At 42.3% G+C, this 15,026-nt stretch overlaps 1 protein-coding gene across 1 annotated transcript in view; it reads left to right on the forward strand.

The window, feature by feature from the left end:
• The window catches only part of HS6ST3 (heparan sulfate 6-O-sulfotransferase 3), a 694,649-nt gene extending 682,785 nt beyond the window's left edge, over positions 1 to 11,864 (forward strand). The window contains exons 2-3 of the mRNA XM_081550343.1: positions 4,430 to 5,226; positions 11,036 to 11,864. Of these exons, the coding sequence (XP_081406469.1) occupies positions 4,430 to 5,138 (709 nt within the window). The 3' untranslated portion in view covers positions 5,139 to 5,226; positions 11,036 to 11,864. The remainder of the gene's footprint in view (positions 1 to 4,429; positions 5,227 to 11,035) is intronic.
• The last annotated feature ends 3,162 nt before the right edge of the window (positions 11,865 to 15,026 follow it).

The following is a 15,026-nucleotide window of genomic DNA, read 5'->3' on the forward strand; positions in this document are numbered from 1 at the left end:
CGCAAGTCTATGGACTGTAGCCCGCCAGACTCTCCTCTGTCCATGAGATACTCTAGGCAAGAATACTGGAGTGGATGGCCATGCCCTCTCCAGGGGATCTTCCTGACCCAGGAATTGAACCCGTGTCTCTTACGTATCCTGCATTAACAGGCAGGTTCTTTACCACTAGCGCCACCTGGGAAGCCAGTGCTTGGCAAATAATTGGGGGAGCAATTAATGTTTGGAGGATTCCTAGGTGAGTGAATGAATGGGTGAAAGAAGGAAATAATAGTTTACTTGTTAATGTTTCCAAAATCTGGGGATAGTTTAACTGAAAAATGTTTAACAGTTCAAATAGTGTTTAAGTGTTTGAACAGATGGAGCTCTGCCTCTGTTTAGGGGACTGAGTCAAAAGGGACCGGGTTCTGTGAGAACCTCTGCACATGGCCACACGGCCTTTCCTGGGGAGCTTGCTTGTCCTTTTCTGGTCTCTGTTTTGCCCTCCATTGTGCTGTTGAACAAGGAAGGCTTGAAAAGGAAAGTTGCAGATTTCAGAGTATTTTTAAGAATTTTCCTTAGATTGGGATAGATTGGCAATTTGGGATTAACATGTGCACACTGCTATATTTAAAATAGATTATCAACATGGACCTAAAGTATAGCACAGAGAACTCTGCTCAATGTTCTGTAATAGCCTAAATGGGAAAAGAATTTTAAAAAGAATAGATACATGTTTATGTATAACTGAATCATCTTGCTGTATGCCTAAAACTAGTACAACATTGTTGGCCCACTATACTTTAATATAAAATAAAAATTTTTTAAATAAAATATTTAGGGTTTTTTTTTTAAAGAATTTTCTTTAGAAACTTAATTGGGCAGGAGCAGAAGAAAATGAGTTTCCATTATTTGGGAGTGGGGAGGAGATTCATGAAACTGGAGTGAAGCTTGTACAGATGAGGCTGGACCTGTGGCCTTGAGGTGAACGTCATTTCATCGTGACCTTGAAGTTTTCTGGCTGAGAGTAGAAAAGCAAATGAAAGTACAGAAAAAAATAGAAATGAGAAAAAATGATTTGAATCAAATTGTGATTTTTTTTTTCCTTCAATAGTTGGATGTTCTTCAATCCCATCGTTTTTTGCTTTCTATCGTGACTGCTTTGCAGGATTGAAAGAAACAAAGCATTCAGGAAACTATGTCTGACTAAAGCAATACCCAAATGCTATCAGGCACTTGGCCCCATAACCATGGAGGGGACAACTCTGTACTTTATCAGCATGAATGTCGCCCTAGTACATTTTTGTGTCTTGATGTCAGAGTTAGTTTTACTTACAAATGGACCCCTGACCTATTTGGCTAGTAGAACCTGCAGACATTTAAGAATGATTTTACTTGTATAAACATCACCCTACAATTTGGCTAATCCTTGTTTCAACATAGTGTTACACTGAATAAAATTTGAAACCAGGACTATTTTAAGTGTAAGCTAGTTTCAGTCAGCTTGGAGACCATGTGCATTTCTGATGGAGCAAAGGCACTGGGAATTCTTTGGCAAGTTTTTCCAAGTGAGACAACAGCTTCTCAGATTCCAGCAGCCGGTTCCAGTTAACCCATTTGTCATTCTCAGCCCTAAAATCTCACAGCTTTTATGATTATTTTAAAAATCTGGATTGTGTATAAATTTGAGACACATTAAGTGGGGCTAAGTCTTGTCAATTGATTGTCATCTTTTTAATTTTTTTGCGCGTTTTCCATTTTATTCCACTAACCAGAAAAATTATAAATTTCCCGTTTGTGATCTTATTTGTTCAAGCAAAGATCTCTCTGATTTAAGGTATTCTGTCCTGATGAATCTGTGTTCCTTAACTCGCCTGAGTTACATTATAACCACCACCATCATCATTGTGTTTATATATTTATTATATACTTGTCAAATAAAAGTAAGTCTCTGATTGTAGAACTGAAATATGAACAAGTTTCAACATAGGACCAAAGCAGGATTAATAATGACATGTCATATAACATTCAACCATATAATATCCTGAAAATCTTTATTGTCAGCATTTCCTTGTGGAGCCCAGAAACGATGTCAGTCATTTTCAGCTTTCCCTTCAGACCTTTTGGGAAATTTTCCCCCACTGATGGAATTGCCATTCTGTCACAGGGTAATGTAAAAATGGTGATTGGCAAGGCAGGGCTCAGGCTGGACTTTCTGTGGTGGTCTCAGTACATTCTTCTTCCTGATTTAAAGGGATGCGAGTATTACTTAAGATTTTGGATTTTCTTTCACTTCAGTTCAGTTCAGTTGCTCAGTCATGTCCGACTTTGCGACCCCAGGGACTGCAGCACGCCAGGCTTCCCCGTCCATCACCAACTCCCAGAGTTTGCTCAAACTCATGTCCATCAAGTCGGTGATGCCATCCAACCACCTCATCCTCTGTTGTCCCCTTCTCCTCCCGCCTTCGATCTTTCCCAGCATCAGGGTCTTTTCCAGTGAGTCAGTTCTTCGCATCAGGTGGCCAAAGTATTGGAGTTTTAGCTTCAGCATCAGTCCTTCCGATGAATATTCAGGACTGATTTCCTTTAGGATGGACTGGTTTGATCTCCTTGCAGTCCAAGGAATTCTCAAGAGTCTTCTCCAACACCACAGTTTCTTTAGCACATTTCAAAACCGGATGGTTAGACATTCAAAATAACTGAATACAGTAAATGTATTGTTTTAAATATACCTCATCAATTCCTTTTTTTAAAAGCAGCATGAAAAAGTGTACAGAGTGCCAGCTTCCCTGGTGGCTCAGATGGTAAAGAATCAGCCTTCAACGTGGGAGACCTGGGTTCAGTCCCTGGATTGGGAAGGTCCCATGGAGAAGGGAATGGCTACCCACTCCAGTATTCTTGCTTGGAGAATTCCATGGACAGAGGAGCCTGGCGGGCTACCGTCCATGGGGATCGCAGAGAGTCAGACATGACTGAGTGACTAACACTTCAATTCCTTATTTTTGTCACTGCTTTTACTAGCTATAAATTTTTTTTTTTTAGTACAGTTTAGATTGTCAGGGGAAGCGGTGTTCTTTTCAGAACTTTTCGGAGCTGTTTTTGTCTGCCCAGGGCAAACCCTGAGTGTCACTCCTGGTGACAGAGGTGGGGTGGGCAGCCTGCTCCATTGGCAGCTGCTCAAACGATGAGAAGGATTTTCCTGACTTGGAATCAATATTTGCTTTTCTCTAATGCCTACTGCTGTGTCTTTATCTGTCGATTTTCCAAATCCCTTCTGGCCTCTTCACATCTCTCTTGTCCTTTTGAGCCTGTTGTACCCTGAACTTTACCTAATCATTCTGAAGCTGACCATTTATAAAATGTATCTCTTCTCTGTGTTCCATTAGGTGCCATTAGATGAGATGACACCTGTGATTGTACGAACCACAGCACCTGACAATTAATAGGCATTCAATAAATATTAGTTACATTTTTTGTTTTTAAAATTTGCTGCCCAAGAAAGCACAGAAGCTTTGAAATCAAATAGGCCTAAATTTTATCACAGTTCAAGTACTCATTTTCTCTAGGATCTTGGGCTGTGTTTTTCACCTCTGTGTTCTCAGGTGTCGGGTTGTCTTTTTTTTTGTCATGATAAAACCCATTTTACAAGTTATGTTGAAGGTTATCTGTGCCAGTACTCACAAAGCACCTACTCCAGTTTCCAGCACATAATAAGTGGTCAGTAAATATTAGTCTCCACACAACACATCTTTCCCCTCCCCCACCTACCTCTTAACCTAGAATTCCCATGTGAACAGAAAAGATTAAGGAGACTTGGCTTTCCACTCTGCTCTTTCTAGTCCGCTGACTTTGGATAAATCATTTTAACCCGCTTGCGTGTTTCCCTATCAAATATCTACTACAATATCTACTACAACATCTACTACAAAAGTACCTTTTAGGGATCAGATAAAATATCATTTGGGTGATAACTTTCAATAATCATGGTGAGTTTTCTTAAAGTAAGGTGTTGTTGTTGCTGGTTGTAATTTATCAGTGAATAATTGCTGCATGAAGGCAAGAACTATTTCCCCCAACCCCAACCCTCCCCACACTGTGAGTGAGTGAAAGTCACTCAGTCCTGTCCGACTCTTTGCGACTCCGTGGACCGTAACCCACCAGGCTTCTCTGTGCATGGAATTCTTCAGGCAAAGAATAGTGGAGTAGGCTGCCCACACTGTAGCAGAAAGAAAAAACCCAGCAAATGGTACTGAAAACTGATTCGTGCATGTTTATAGAGACATGCACAGAGAGGAACATTGGCCTAACAGCCTCTCCCGTGAGCACTGGCAGGACATTTCCAGCTGACCATTTGGCAGCCAAGTCCATTGACTCAATGATAAAAGCTACAGAGGCCCGAGTTCCCAGGGTTGTAGTTCTGGAGGACTGACGCTCTCCCCCTCATCTCTTCCAGGAATTTCTATTACATCACCATGTTGCGGGATCCAGTGTCCCGATACCTGAGCGAGTGGAAACACGTCCAGAGAGGGGCCACGTGGAAAACCTCCCTCCACATGTGCGACGGGAGGAGCCCCACCCCGGACGAGCTGCCTACCTGCTACCCGGGGGACGACTGGTCCGGGGTCAGCCTGCGGGAGTTCATGGACTGCACCTACAACCTAGCCAACAACCGCCAGGTGCGCATGCTGGCCGACCTCAGCCTGGTGGGCTGCTACAACTTGACTTTCATGAACGAGAGCGAGAGGAACGCGATCTTGCTGCAGAGCGCCAAGAGCAACCTCAAGAACATGGCGTTCTTCGGGCTCACGGAGTTCCAGCGCAAGACGCAGTTTCTCTTTGAGAGGACATTCAACCTCAAGTTCATCTCCCCCTTCACGCAGTTCAACATCACGCGGGCTTCCAACGTGGAGATCAACGAGGGCGCCCGCCGGCACATCGAGGAGCTCAACTTCCTCGACATGCAGCTCTACGAGTACGCGAAGGATCTCTTCCAGCAGCGCTACCACCGCACCAAGCAGCTGGAGCGCCAGAGGGACCGGCAGAGGAGACGCGGGGAGCGCAGGCTACAGCGAGATCATAGGGGCCACCGCTGGCCCAGACAGGAGGGGAACCCGGAGGGGGCCGTCACGGAGGACTACAACAGCCAGGTGGTGAGATGGTGACCACCCCCACCGCCCTCTCCTCCCGCTGAGCCCGCGCGCACTGACCTCACCTTGGAGAAGGTGGGACCACGCCGAGGACGTCTGGCCCGTAGGTGGCTCGCTTGGGACGCGCCCCCACCCCCCTCCACCCACCTTGCTTCCTCTCTGTCTTCACCTTTTTCCAGCCAGAGATGATCCATCTGGTTCTTTTTTTTTCTGACATTTGTCAATCTGTGATATTAAGTAGGGTAGGAATGCACCCAAGGGATAGATCACTTTAGAAGGTCAAGGGGCAAAGTACCAAAAAAGGAAAGAGTCCTTGGGATTTTTTTTTTTTTTTTTTGCAGCAGCCCAGGTTGTAGTTTGGGCAAGTGGAACCTACCCAAGTACACATGAAAAGCCAAACTATGGCTTGGATGTTCTGCTGAAACTGATCGGTTCATATTGTCCCTTTAATGGAAATACTGCTGTTTAAAAAGTGAGGAAGAGAAGGCTTTTTCAGCCTTTCCATGAGGTTTAATGCCAACTCTCTCAGCTGTTGGCTCTCATCTTTGAACTCTATTTGAATGTGGTTTAAATCATAAGTAGTGTAACGTGTTTTGTTGTTATGGTTGTTTTTCAACACGATTACCCTGCTACTGACCATCACTGAGGACTCACATCCTCTGCATCTTATCCGTGAGCCATGCTTCTCCCCCATCTTTTAAGGAAAGGCTAGTAGATTCAGGAGACATGTGCCTGTGGCCCCAGAGAAAGGAATGGGGGTAAGGCCATTTGGGAGAGAACATGCTTATTAACGAGTACCTAAGGAGAACACCCTTTACCATTGTTTATTTTCAGTATAAGGAATGAAAGATAAGTTAAGAAGGGAGAAAAGCCGGAGGATAACTACCTGTCCACCATTTTCAATCTGACTACAGAGCCTTAGTTTTTTTTATTGAGGACTGTTTCAGAGTTTTTCCTATTTGGAGCAGGCATCTTATCTGATACAGCACTGCCAAGTTTGAAACTCTACTGTCATAGAGGAAAAGACACTTAAAAGGAATTTGGCCTTTAGTGTAGGAGCTCATGGGTTTGGGTAGACTCCGGGAGTTGGTGATGGACAGAGAGGCCTGGCGTGCTGCAGTTCATGGGGTCGCAAAGAGTCGGACACGACTGAGCGACTGAACTGAACTGTAGGAGCTCAACTAGCTTGTATGCAAAATAAAGTCAAGATCACTAACTTCAAAAATAACTCTGACTTAGGCCATGAGACATGGAACGCAGTGCGCCTTTACTCCAGGAGTTTAGAAAGACTCTACCTCCCAACATTTGAATATCTGTAGCCTGGTAATATGTTTTTTCTCCGTGCATGATCTCTACCTATGTGAGAGTGTGGTCCGAAAAAATGTGCTGCATTGCCAAGGGCTTCTTATTCTCACCTCTTCCCAGCTACAGCTACAACACAATGTCTTTGAATAATAAGGGGAGGAATATGGCAGAGGGAGTAGAAAACCTTTGCCTAGAATTTAGAAGGGGATCAGAGTGAGTAGAAAGTTTCACAACAGACTGATCTGATCAATCCCTTCAAGGAGCTGAAGGCAAAATGAGTGAACCCCCTAAATCAGATTGAAAAGCCTATTTCATTGATATCCAACATGTTTGATGTTTAAGCCAGCTTTACATAAGCCACATCTCAGCCTCCAGAATACTCTCTCTGGGGTAGAGAGTTAATCAACCCACAAGCATTCATGGAGCACTTGCCTGCACAGAGGGGAGCCTGGTGTCTCCATCAAAGAGAGTTCTAGAGAAGAGGCTTAGATATTTCTGACACTACCCTTGGCTTCATCCCTCATGGGAGGAAAGGCATTACTGGGACCTCCCTTGTGCCAGGAACTTTGGGAGGCCCTTTTCATAACTCAGATCTATTCGCAAGAAGGTAGATACTGTTTGTCCAAATTTCACGATGTGGAAAGTGAGATTCACAGACAATAAGCAGCTTCCTCAAGGGTTGTGAGCTAGATTTGGCTGACTGCCGAGGGCAAACTCTTTTTTTGTCTCCATCATGTTTTCCATGTGGGATAAAAGCTTCCTGCCAATCATGCTAGAAACCACCCGTTATTGTCCAGAAGGGTTTGTGTCTAACCCACATGAGTGTGATAGCTCCAAGCCATCAGGGACCCAGTGCCACGTCACCTTGGGTGAGTCCAGCCTCCTCCAAATCACTCATCCATCAAGGAGCTGAGAGACTGATGGCTTTATAGGCAGTTGTACTTCCTAAGCCATAGATGAGGTGGGTTAAAGGGGCCGAAAATATAGCTTGTTAGCTGATAGAGATTAGGCTCACAAAATATTAGCGTCTCCCTTCCTGATGATTTGTTCCTAAGGTAGTGAGAAAGGAGGCTTGCTACTGGGATTAATGAGCAGCTTTCTCTCTGTCTTCCCATTTCAATGCTAAGATCTAATGCTGCCTAGAATGGCAGAGCTGCAAATTATTGTTCTCCCTGTCTCTGTGAATCACACACACACACACACACACACACACACACACACACACACGCTAACAATCCAATGTTTTGTCATGTGGAAAATCAAAACAAGTTAGAAAGCGTTCAGATTGTTTCTTTTAAACTCACTTTAAATTTTTGGCAGAGAAGTCATGCCTAGCTGAGACTTGAAGGCAGCCTCTGCTAACTTTACACCGTTCCTTAGGTGCCTCGGGGTTTCTATCAAAAGGCTTTCTGTGGCCTCGCTGCTGAAGGCATGATATATGAGGCTCCGCTGGAGACCCTGTATCAGGATGTTCAGAGGAGAAACCATCTCTCTATATTGGTCTGAGGCCAGTGCTGAGCAAATTAAAAATACCAACGTGAACTTCCTCCTTTGTATCATTTCATTCTAAAGCAGCACACTCATCCTCTCCCCATGGTCCTCTGTTGATAGAAATGAAGAGGTGAGGATGCAGTTTGTTCTCTGAAAATTGACGGTGCACCTACATGCCCAGTGATCCTCAGCTCAGGGAGAGGGTGTCAGCAGAAGGCATCTGGGTCTAAGGATCCATGGGAAGCCAGCATCCTTAAGTTGTTGCTGTTGTTCAGTCTCTAAGTTGTGTCTGACTCTTTGCTACCCCATGGACTGCAGCACACCAGGTTTCCCTGTCCTTCACCATCTCCCAGAGTTTGCTCAAACTCATGTGCATTGAGTCGGTGATGCCATCCAACCATCCCATCCTCTCTCGCCCCCTTCTCCTCCTGCCCTCAATCTTTCCCAGCATCAGGGTCTTATACAATGAGTCGGCTCTCTGCATCAAGTGGCCAAAGTATTGGAGCTTCAGCTTCAGAACCAGTCCTTCCAATGAATATTAAGACCCAAAACTAAGTCATTCCGGATACATCTGTGTTAAAAGCCAAGCAGAGGCAAAAAAGAAAAATGAAAAATCCCTAAGGAATTCCACATCCTATTGACTCCTACAATTCCCAGGTAGATCTTCCTTTCATTCTCTAGCAATGGCAACATCAGTAATCAGACTAGGATAAAATGTCTACATATGTGTGTGTTTAAATTATTATTAAGGAGTAAGATACATACTATATATTCTGTCTCCTTTTAACTTTTTTGGCTACCTATTCTCAACAGTAGAGAAAACATGCCCCGAGAATTATTTGAATACTCTTTCTAATGATTGCTAACATTAATCATCAGTGTTAGGTAACAGTTAAGGTTATCACATGCATTATTAAAAAATTATAAAAATATGTTCCATATCATCGAAAGGAGGTAACTTTGTTAGAAATAGTTTGACCAAAGATTTGAAAGGAGGACTTGTTCAAAAATCTGATAATATGAATGGGAGGGGATCAAGGAGGTGAGCAAAAATCATTAAAATATAAATACAAGTCCATTAGGTGGGATTCCTATTTGGCTGCCTTAGCAGAGAAACTGAAAACAATAGTGACCTCAAAAGATTGAAGCAATTGCTCTCCCAGTTAGAAGACAAACTAGCCTGCTGTGTAATATTACCAGAATCCCAGGCCCTCTCCTGCTCTTTTATCCTAACATACAGCTTTCAACTCATGGTCCAAGATGACTGCTGCAGCTCCTGCCATCTCATTTTTATTTCAGATAGCTTAGAAGAAGTGGGGAGAAGTTGCACATATCAATTCCAGTCATATCTCATAAGCTAACACCTAGCTATTAGCTACATCTAGCTGCTAAGAAGACCAAGAAATGTCATCATTATTGGTTGCCTTGTGCCTTGATAAATATATGGGTTCTATTATTAGAAAAACAATGTGAAAATTAATACTGATCAAAACTATCAATCTCTGATACAAAAAGGAATTGAAAAAATATTTCAAGTACTTTTCAATGTCATCTAGTTCATCACCCATTTTTGTTAAGGCTAAGATTAAAATTTGTAACTTTGTATAGTATTTCATGCTTTTCAAAACATTTTTACATCTAGTATCTCATTTGATCTTCACCACAGTCTTGTATGTAAAATAGGACCATTGCTCATTAATCCCATTTGATAGTTTGGCATGGAGATTCAACGATATTGAAAGATTTCCTAAAGATTCTAGTTTATTAACAAGACAGGTGCTCAGAGCCCCAGTCTTTTGACTTCATATTTTTCTGCTACTTTATGCTACTCATCATCAGTATTGAGACTGAGAATTGCAAGAAAATGAAATCTCAATCTCTATTTATAGCTTCCCTTGCCTTCTCATAGAACTGCAGAGACTCAAAAAACGCCAAGGAGAGGAGTAGAGTTGGCTTTCAACTCCCTACCTCCTGGAAGGAAGCCTCTTATTAGGAATGAAGTGGCCAAGAGATGGGCAGTGTTATAGGGAAATCTTGAAGCATCACTACTCAAACACCTCTCATTGGACGTTCACCCCATCCAATCCAAAAACTATTCAAGATGAAGCCCAAGGGAATGTACTCCTTAGGGAAGCTCGGTGGTAGAAATATTTTAGAAAATATTGGCTCGGTGGTAGCCAAATATCAGTGGCAGCCTGAATAGAGATGATTTATAGAGGTGCAGGAAAACCCCTGCTTGAAAAATCTCCCTTCCTCTCTACTTCTTTCCTCAGTTCCTGGAATTTTATCAGCAACATACTGCTTTGGTTCTTAAAATTTTTATTTGGTGTTAAATGAATCCTTTTGCTCATTTGCCAGGGAGAAGGAATGCTTTCAGCTATCAAAAGCTAACACCTTCCCACCAAGGGTTTATCTGAGCTCCTCTCCAACTCGGACTTCTGGCTGAGAGCAGAGCTTGTAGGATGGGATCAGACGTGGGGGTTGGGAGAGAAAGGGAAGCTACAGAGAAAAGTAGGGCTTCTAAAAGCAGGCAGGTCTTTAAAAGGGGGAAAGATGAAGAATTAAATATGTGCCAGGGAATAGGGAAACATAGGAAAGTGAGTCAGGGACAGTTTCTATCCTCAGTGTCAAGGGCAGTCTGGAGCCATTGGGATTCTTTTGGCCACTGCAAAGAGCAAGAAAAGGCTTGAGGCTTGTGAGACAGGATCTGAGCATTCGGGATAATTTTAGGGACTGAACTGGAGCTGGATCAGAGAGAAAGCTGGAGTGGACTTTGGCAAAGGGTACTGTGATCTGATCACAGCTGTGTCTCTAAGGTCTTTCTTTTCTGTCGTTACTGTGCCTCCGCTGGTCAGCAGAACTCCTGCTGAAAGTCTGCAGGTGGGTATTGGCACTGGCTGAGTCCAATGACCTTACCCATTTATGTCATCTCTGGGCAGCATGCAAAGGTTCTTTCTCCAAGGCACTCTCAGCTTTTCTTCTACCCCGCTCCCTCCATCTCTACTGGACATAAGCCTGCTTTCTCTCACCACATCCACCTAGACACACCTGAACTAACACCCTTGTTAGCCGCTCTGGGCAAATGGGCAGGGTTCTGAGACCTGTGTGTTTTGTAGCCTAATGGACAGACTGCATAAGGACCCACCCTCACAACACAACCTGCAGAACCAACCTACCTTGCAGAGGTGCTGAGATTTCCAGAGGACTGGCCTCACTATGAACACCAGCAACATCTGCAAGACAAAAGCCCCTGAGCTTCCAAGCCAGGACTGGAGGTAACCTAACAGAACAATGGCTCTGAGGACATGGGAGCACAGATGTTTTTTGAGTCTGTGTTCTAGGTCATTTATGGACAAGACTACAGCTGTCATGCTTTGGCACATTAAATGGAGCCTCCGTGGGTTACAAGTTCTGTTGTAGTTTGCAGGAATTTATCAAAGGGCCAGATGTCAGTGCTGAAAGGCTTCAGTTCTTTCTGGGGAAAACTGAGGGAGCAGTGTCAGTTTGTCATGGTCATTGTGACAATGACAGTGTGATTTAGTCATTGTCCCATTTATTTCCACCAATTTTTTGATCATGTGACCATCTTTTCTTTTCCTTCCTTCTCCACACCTCCCTCCCCAGAAGGACCTTCTGGGCTTTGCTTTTTCATTTCACAAATCCACGATGAAAAATGGTGGAAAGAAGAATCTGGACTTGTGTCTGGTGCCCCATTTTAGATGTAAAGATAGTTATCCAATAGATGGTAAGTGATTTCTCCTAAGATATTTCTTTTTGTTTCTGTGCAATACTATGTATGAACTCGGGTACTAGGAGATTGTATTGTGAGATTATCAACCTTTATTGCTATTTAAAAATGATAGTTTGTAGAACTGAGGATTCCCATTGATGTGAAGCACAATTTAATGAATAAGTTAACATATTAAACTGTTGTGATGTCAAGAACAACTGTTTCCCTCTGTGATTTTGTTAGACATCGTTGCAAAAGGAGAAGATCTGGTTAAATACTTTAAGGGATTTGTGGAAATTGAATACAGGGGATCAGCTTTGTCAAATTCTAAAAATCCATGCTTTGGATACAAATGTGGTTATTGGATGTGAAACTTTAAAAGCATAAAAGACAAAGAAAATATAGATTGAAGCAATCTCAAATCTCTGAGGCCAGGCAGGGCTTCACAGACTCTCAAACATGTGAACTTCTAAAACCACGGCTCTTGGTGAGGCTCCCCAGCTCAATGCCCACTCAGCACACTGAAATTCACAGTGAAATGCAGAAAGCAACCCGCAGACTTATGGAGGAGGAACAACAGGGATTAAAGGAAAGGTGTTTGGAATTCAAGTTAAAAGAAAGGAAAGAAACAAGAGGAAGGGAGGAAAGAGGAGAGAAAGAGGAAGAGAGAAAGAGAGAGGCAGAAAACCCAAACAGTAATGAAATCCAATATGGGTCCCTCCAGTTTCCATGTGTATGGTTTGCCAGATTTTTTTTTCTTAATGACTAGTTCCTCTAATACAAAGAAACATAATTAACTTCTAGGAGAGAAACATTTCCTTCATTCAAAAATCCCTTGAGTGACACAATTTATCATTTTCTTTTTGTTCTGTAGAGGTGGGAATTGTGACCCTTCTCCTTGCTTGTTCGTTAGTTCGATTTGGAGCCTTAGAAAAATGTCCTTCAACCAGGTTCCTCCATCTGCTGCTGCTGCTGCTGCTAAGTCGCTTCAGTCGTGTCTGACTCTGTGCGACCCCATAGACGGCAGCCCACCATCCCTGGGATTCTCCAGGCAAGAACACTGGAGTGGGTTGCCATTTCCTTCCCCAGTGCATTAAAGGGAAAAGTGAAAATGAAGTCGCTCAGTCATGTCCGACTCTTAGCGACCCCATGGGCTGTAGCCTACCCTCCGTCCATGGGATTTTCCAGGCAAGAGTACTGGAGTGGGGTGCCACTGCCTTCATATGCAAAGGGACGTTGACTCTAGAGCAACTGGAGTAGCCATAAAAAAGACTCCAAAAAATGGAAGTTAAATATACATCTACACACACACACAGACATTTGGGGGACTTTTGTCTTTCAAGAAAAACCTCAGACAAGTTAAGAGAAGGATTAATAAACATTCAAGATTTACTGCTTTGTCTCATTCACCTTGAAAATAGTGTTAAAAACAAGATTGAAAAAAATGTCAGATACATTATTGAAAATATGCTTTCAATATGGTACTATTTCACAGATCATTTTTCATATCAAATTATATTTGAAAATTAATGGAGTAGACTAATTCAATATAATTATTTCTTCATGTTGTAAATAATTTGTTTTTTTATGATATTAAAGTAATATATGAACTTAGATAATTTGGGAAATACAAGGCATTGAAAGGTTCGTAAACTGTAGAGCTAAACTCAGACTTTATTTTGATCTATTTTCTTTCCTATTATTTAATGCATTAGCAATTAGAGTAACATTTAGATAATAAATGTTTTAGGAAATTAAAATCATACAGTCTATGCAATGTAAATGCATATGTTAATATCTTAGCACTCATTCTTTGAAAACATAATTTTAATAACTGCATATAATTTTACCATTCCCGTATTTTGGAGCATTTTGGTCATTTTCAGTTTTTCCACTAATATAAATAACACTGAAATGAATATATTTGTACACAAGTAGCATCTATTCAAATGTCTTTGTATCCCTGTTGGAGAGAGGACAATGGATCAATTTTTGTATCTTCCCAATGACTCCGAAGGAAAAAATATTCAGGATTGTCAAAATTACTTACATGGAGCTAAATGAACATTTAAGAGAAAAGAAAAGTTATTCATAGAATCAAAGAAAAATATCTGTATGTCTCCAGAACCACCTTCCCGGCCCTGGATTGAAGCTCTCATTTCCAAAGATGCCGGGGGTGTTAGCTGTAGGGTGATAGCTCCCAGTTGAGTCTCTCAGGGACCTGGCCTCCCCCAAGGTCATGCCACCTTTTGGGGAAAGGTCATATAGAATGACTCTGCTGTGGAGCTGAAGGTCAGGTCTTATGACTGGCGGCATCTCAGCTGCAACGCACCCTGTAGGCTCAGCTGAGGGCTGCATGGCCAAGCATCTCGGTCCACTGTTTCCACCCCATCCTGCTGCCAACAGGTGTGACCCCAATCAGCTCTGGACACACACATCACCACGGGCTCTGCTCTCTGGGAAGGAAGACTGGCCATGGGCTTCCGAGCACTCGCCTCCGCAGCCTTCCACCACGTGTCGTCTTTGTTCTAGCACCTGCAGACTTCCTATCTTTTGAGCTCAGCTATGTTTTGAAACGTTATTATGGCATATTTTGTCCAACATTTCTACTTGTTTGTAGATGTAAGAGGAATCTGTGTTGGCTCAGCTTGTCAAGTTCCTAGAAACAAGTCTGCTTTTAAATGCTGAAATCTCCTTTGAGTCTGTGCTTCTACAGCTTTTCCATTATTTGGCCCTTCATCACATTTTCTATTTTGAGACTCCAGATTCTCACAATTAACTTTCCCTCCTTTTCTACTTTGAGGGGCTTTTCCCTCTGTTTGCTTATCTTTTCCAAAACCTGCCTGTTTGTATTCTTTCCCTCAATGATATTTTTATTTTCCCACCTACATATGTTGTATATATCTTACTTTACATTTCTACCTCTTAATTCTTGTTTTCAGTTTTTAATTTTATATTTATGCTTGGATTTTTCGTTTTAATTTTCTTTTATTTTTTTAAAAATTGTTTTCAAACCTTAATTTTTTTGGTCTAGATTTTTATCTTTTATTAATCTTTTTATCTTTTATTAATCTCACCAATTTTATCTATATCTTAATGCTTAACTTCTTATTTTTATAGATAGTTTGTCCTTATACTCAATTTTCTATCAAGTGTGAAAGTGTTAGTCACTCAGTTGTAGCCAACTCTTTGCGACCCCATGGACTGTAGCCCACAAGGCTCCTCCATCCCTGGGATTTTTCAGGCAAGAATACTGGAGTGGGTTGCCATTTCCTTCTCCAGGGGATCTTCCTGACCCAGGGATCAAACCCAGGTCTCCCTCATTAGAGGCAGACTGTTTACCATCTGAGCCACCAGGGAAGTGCATTTTCTATCAA

This window comes from Giraffa tippelskirchi, chromosome 12, assembly GCF_054371585.1.
Source record: "Giraffa tippelskirchi isolate mGirTip1 chromosome 12, T2T-mGirTip1v1.2.pri, whole genome shotgun sequence".
Lineage (NCBI taxonomy): Eukaryota > Metazoa > Chordata > Mammalia > Artiodactyla > Giraffidae > Giraffa > Giraffa tippelskirchi.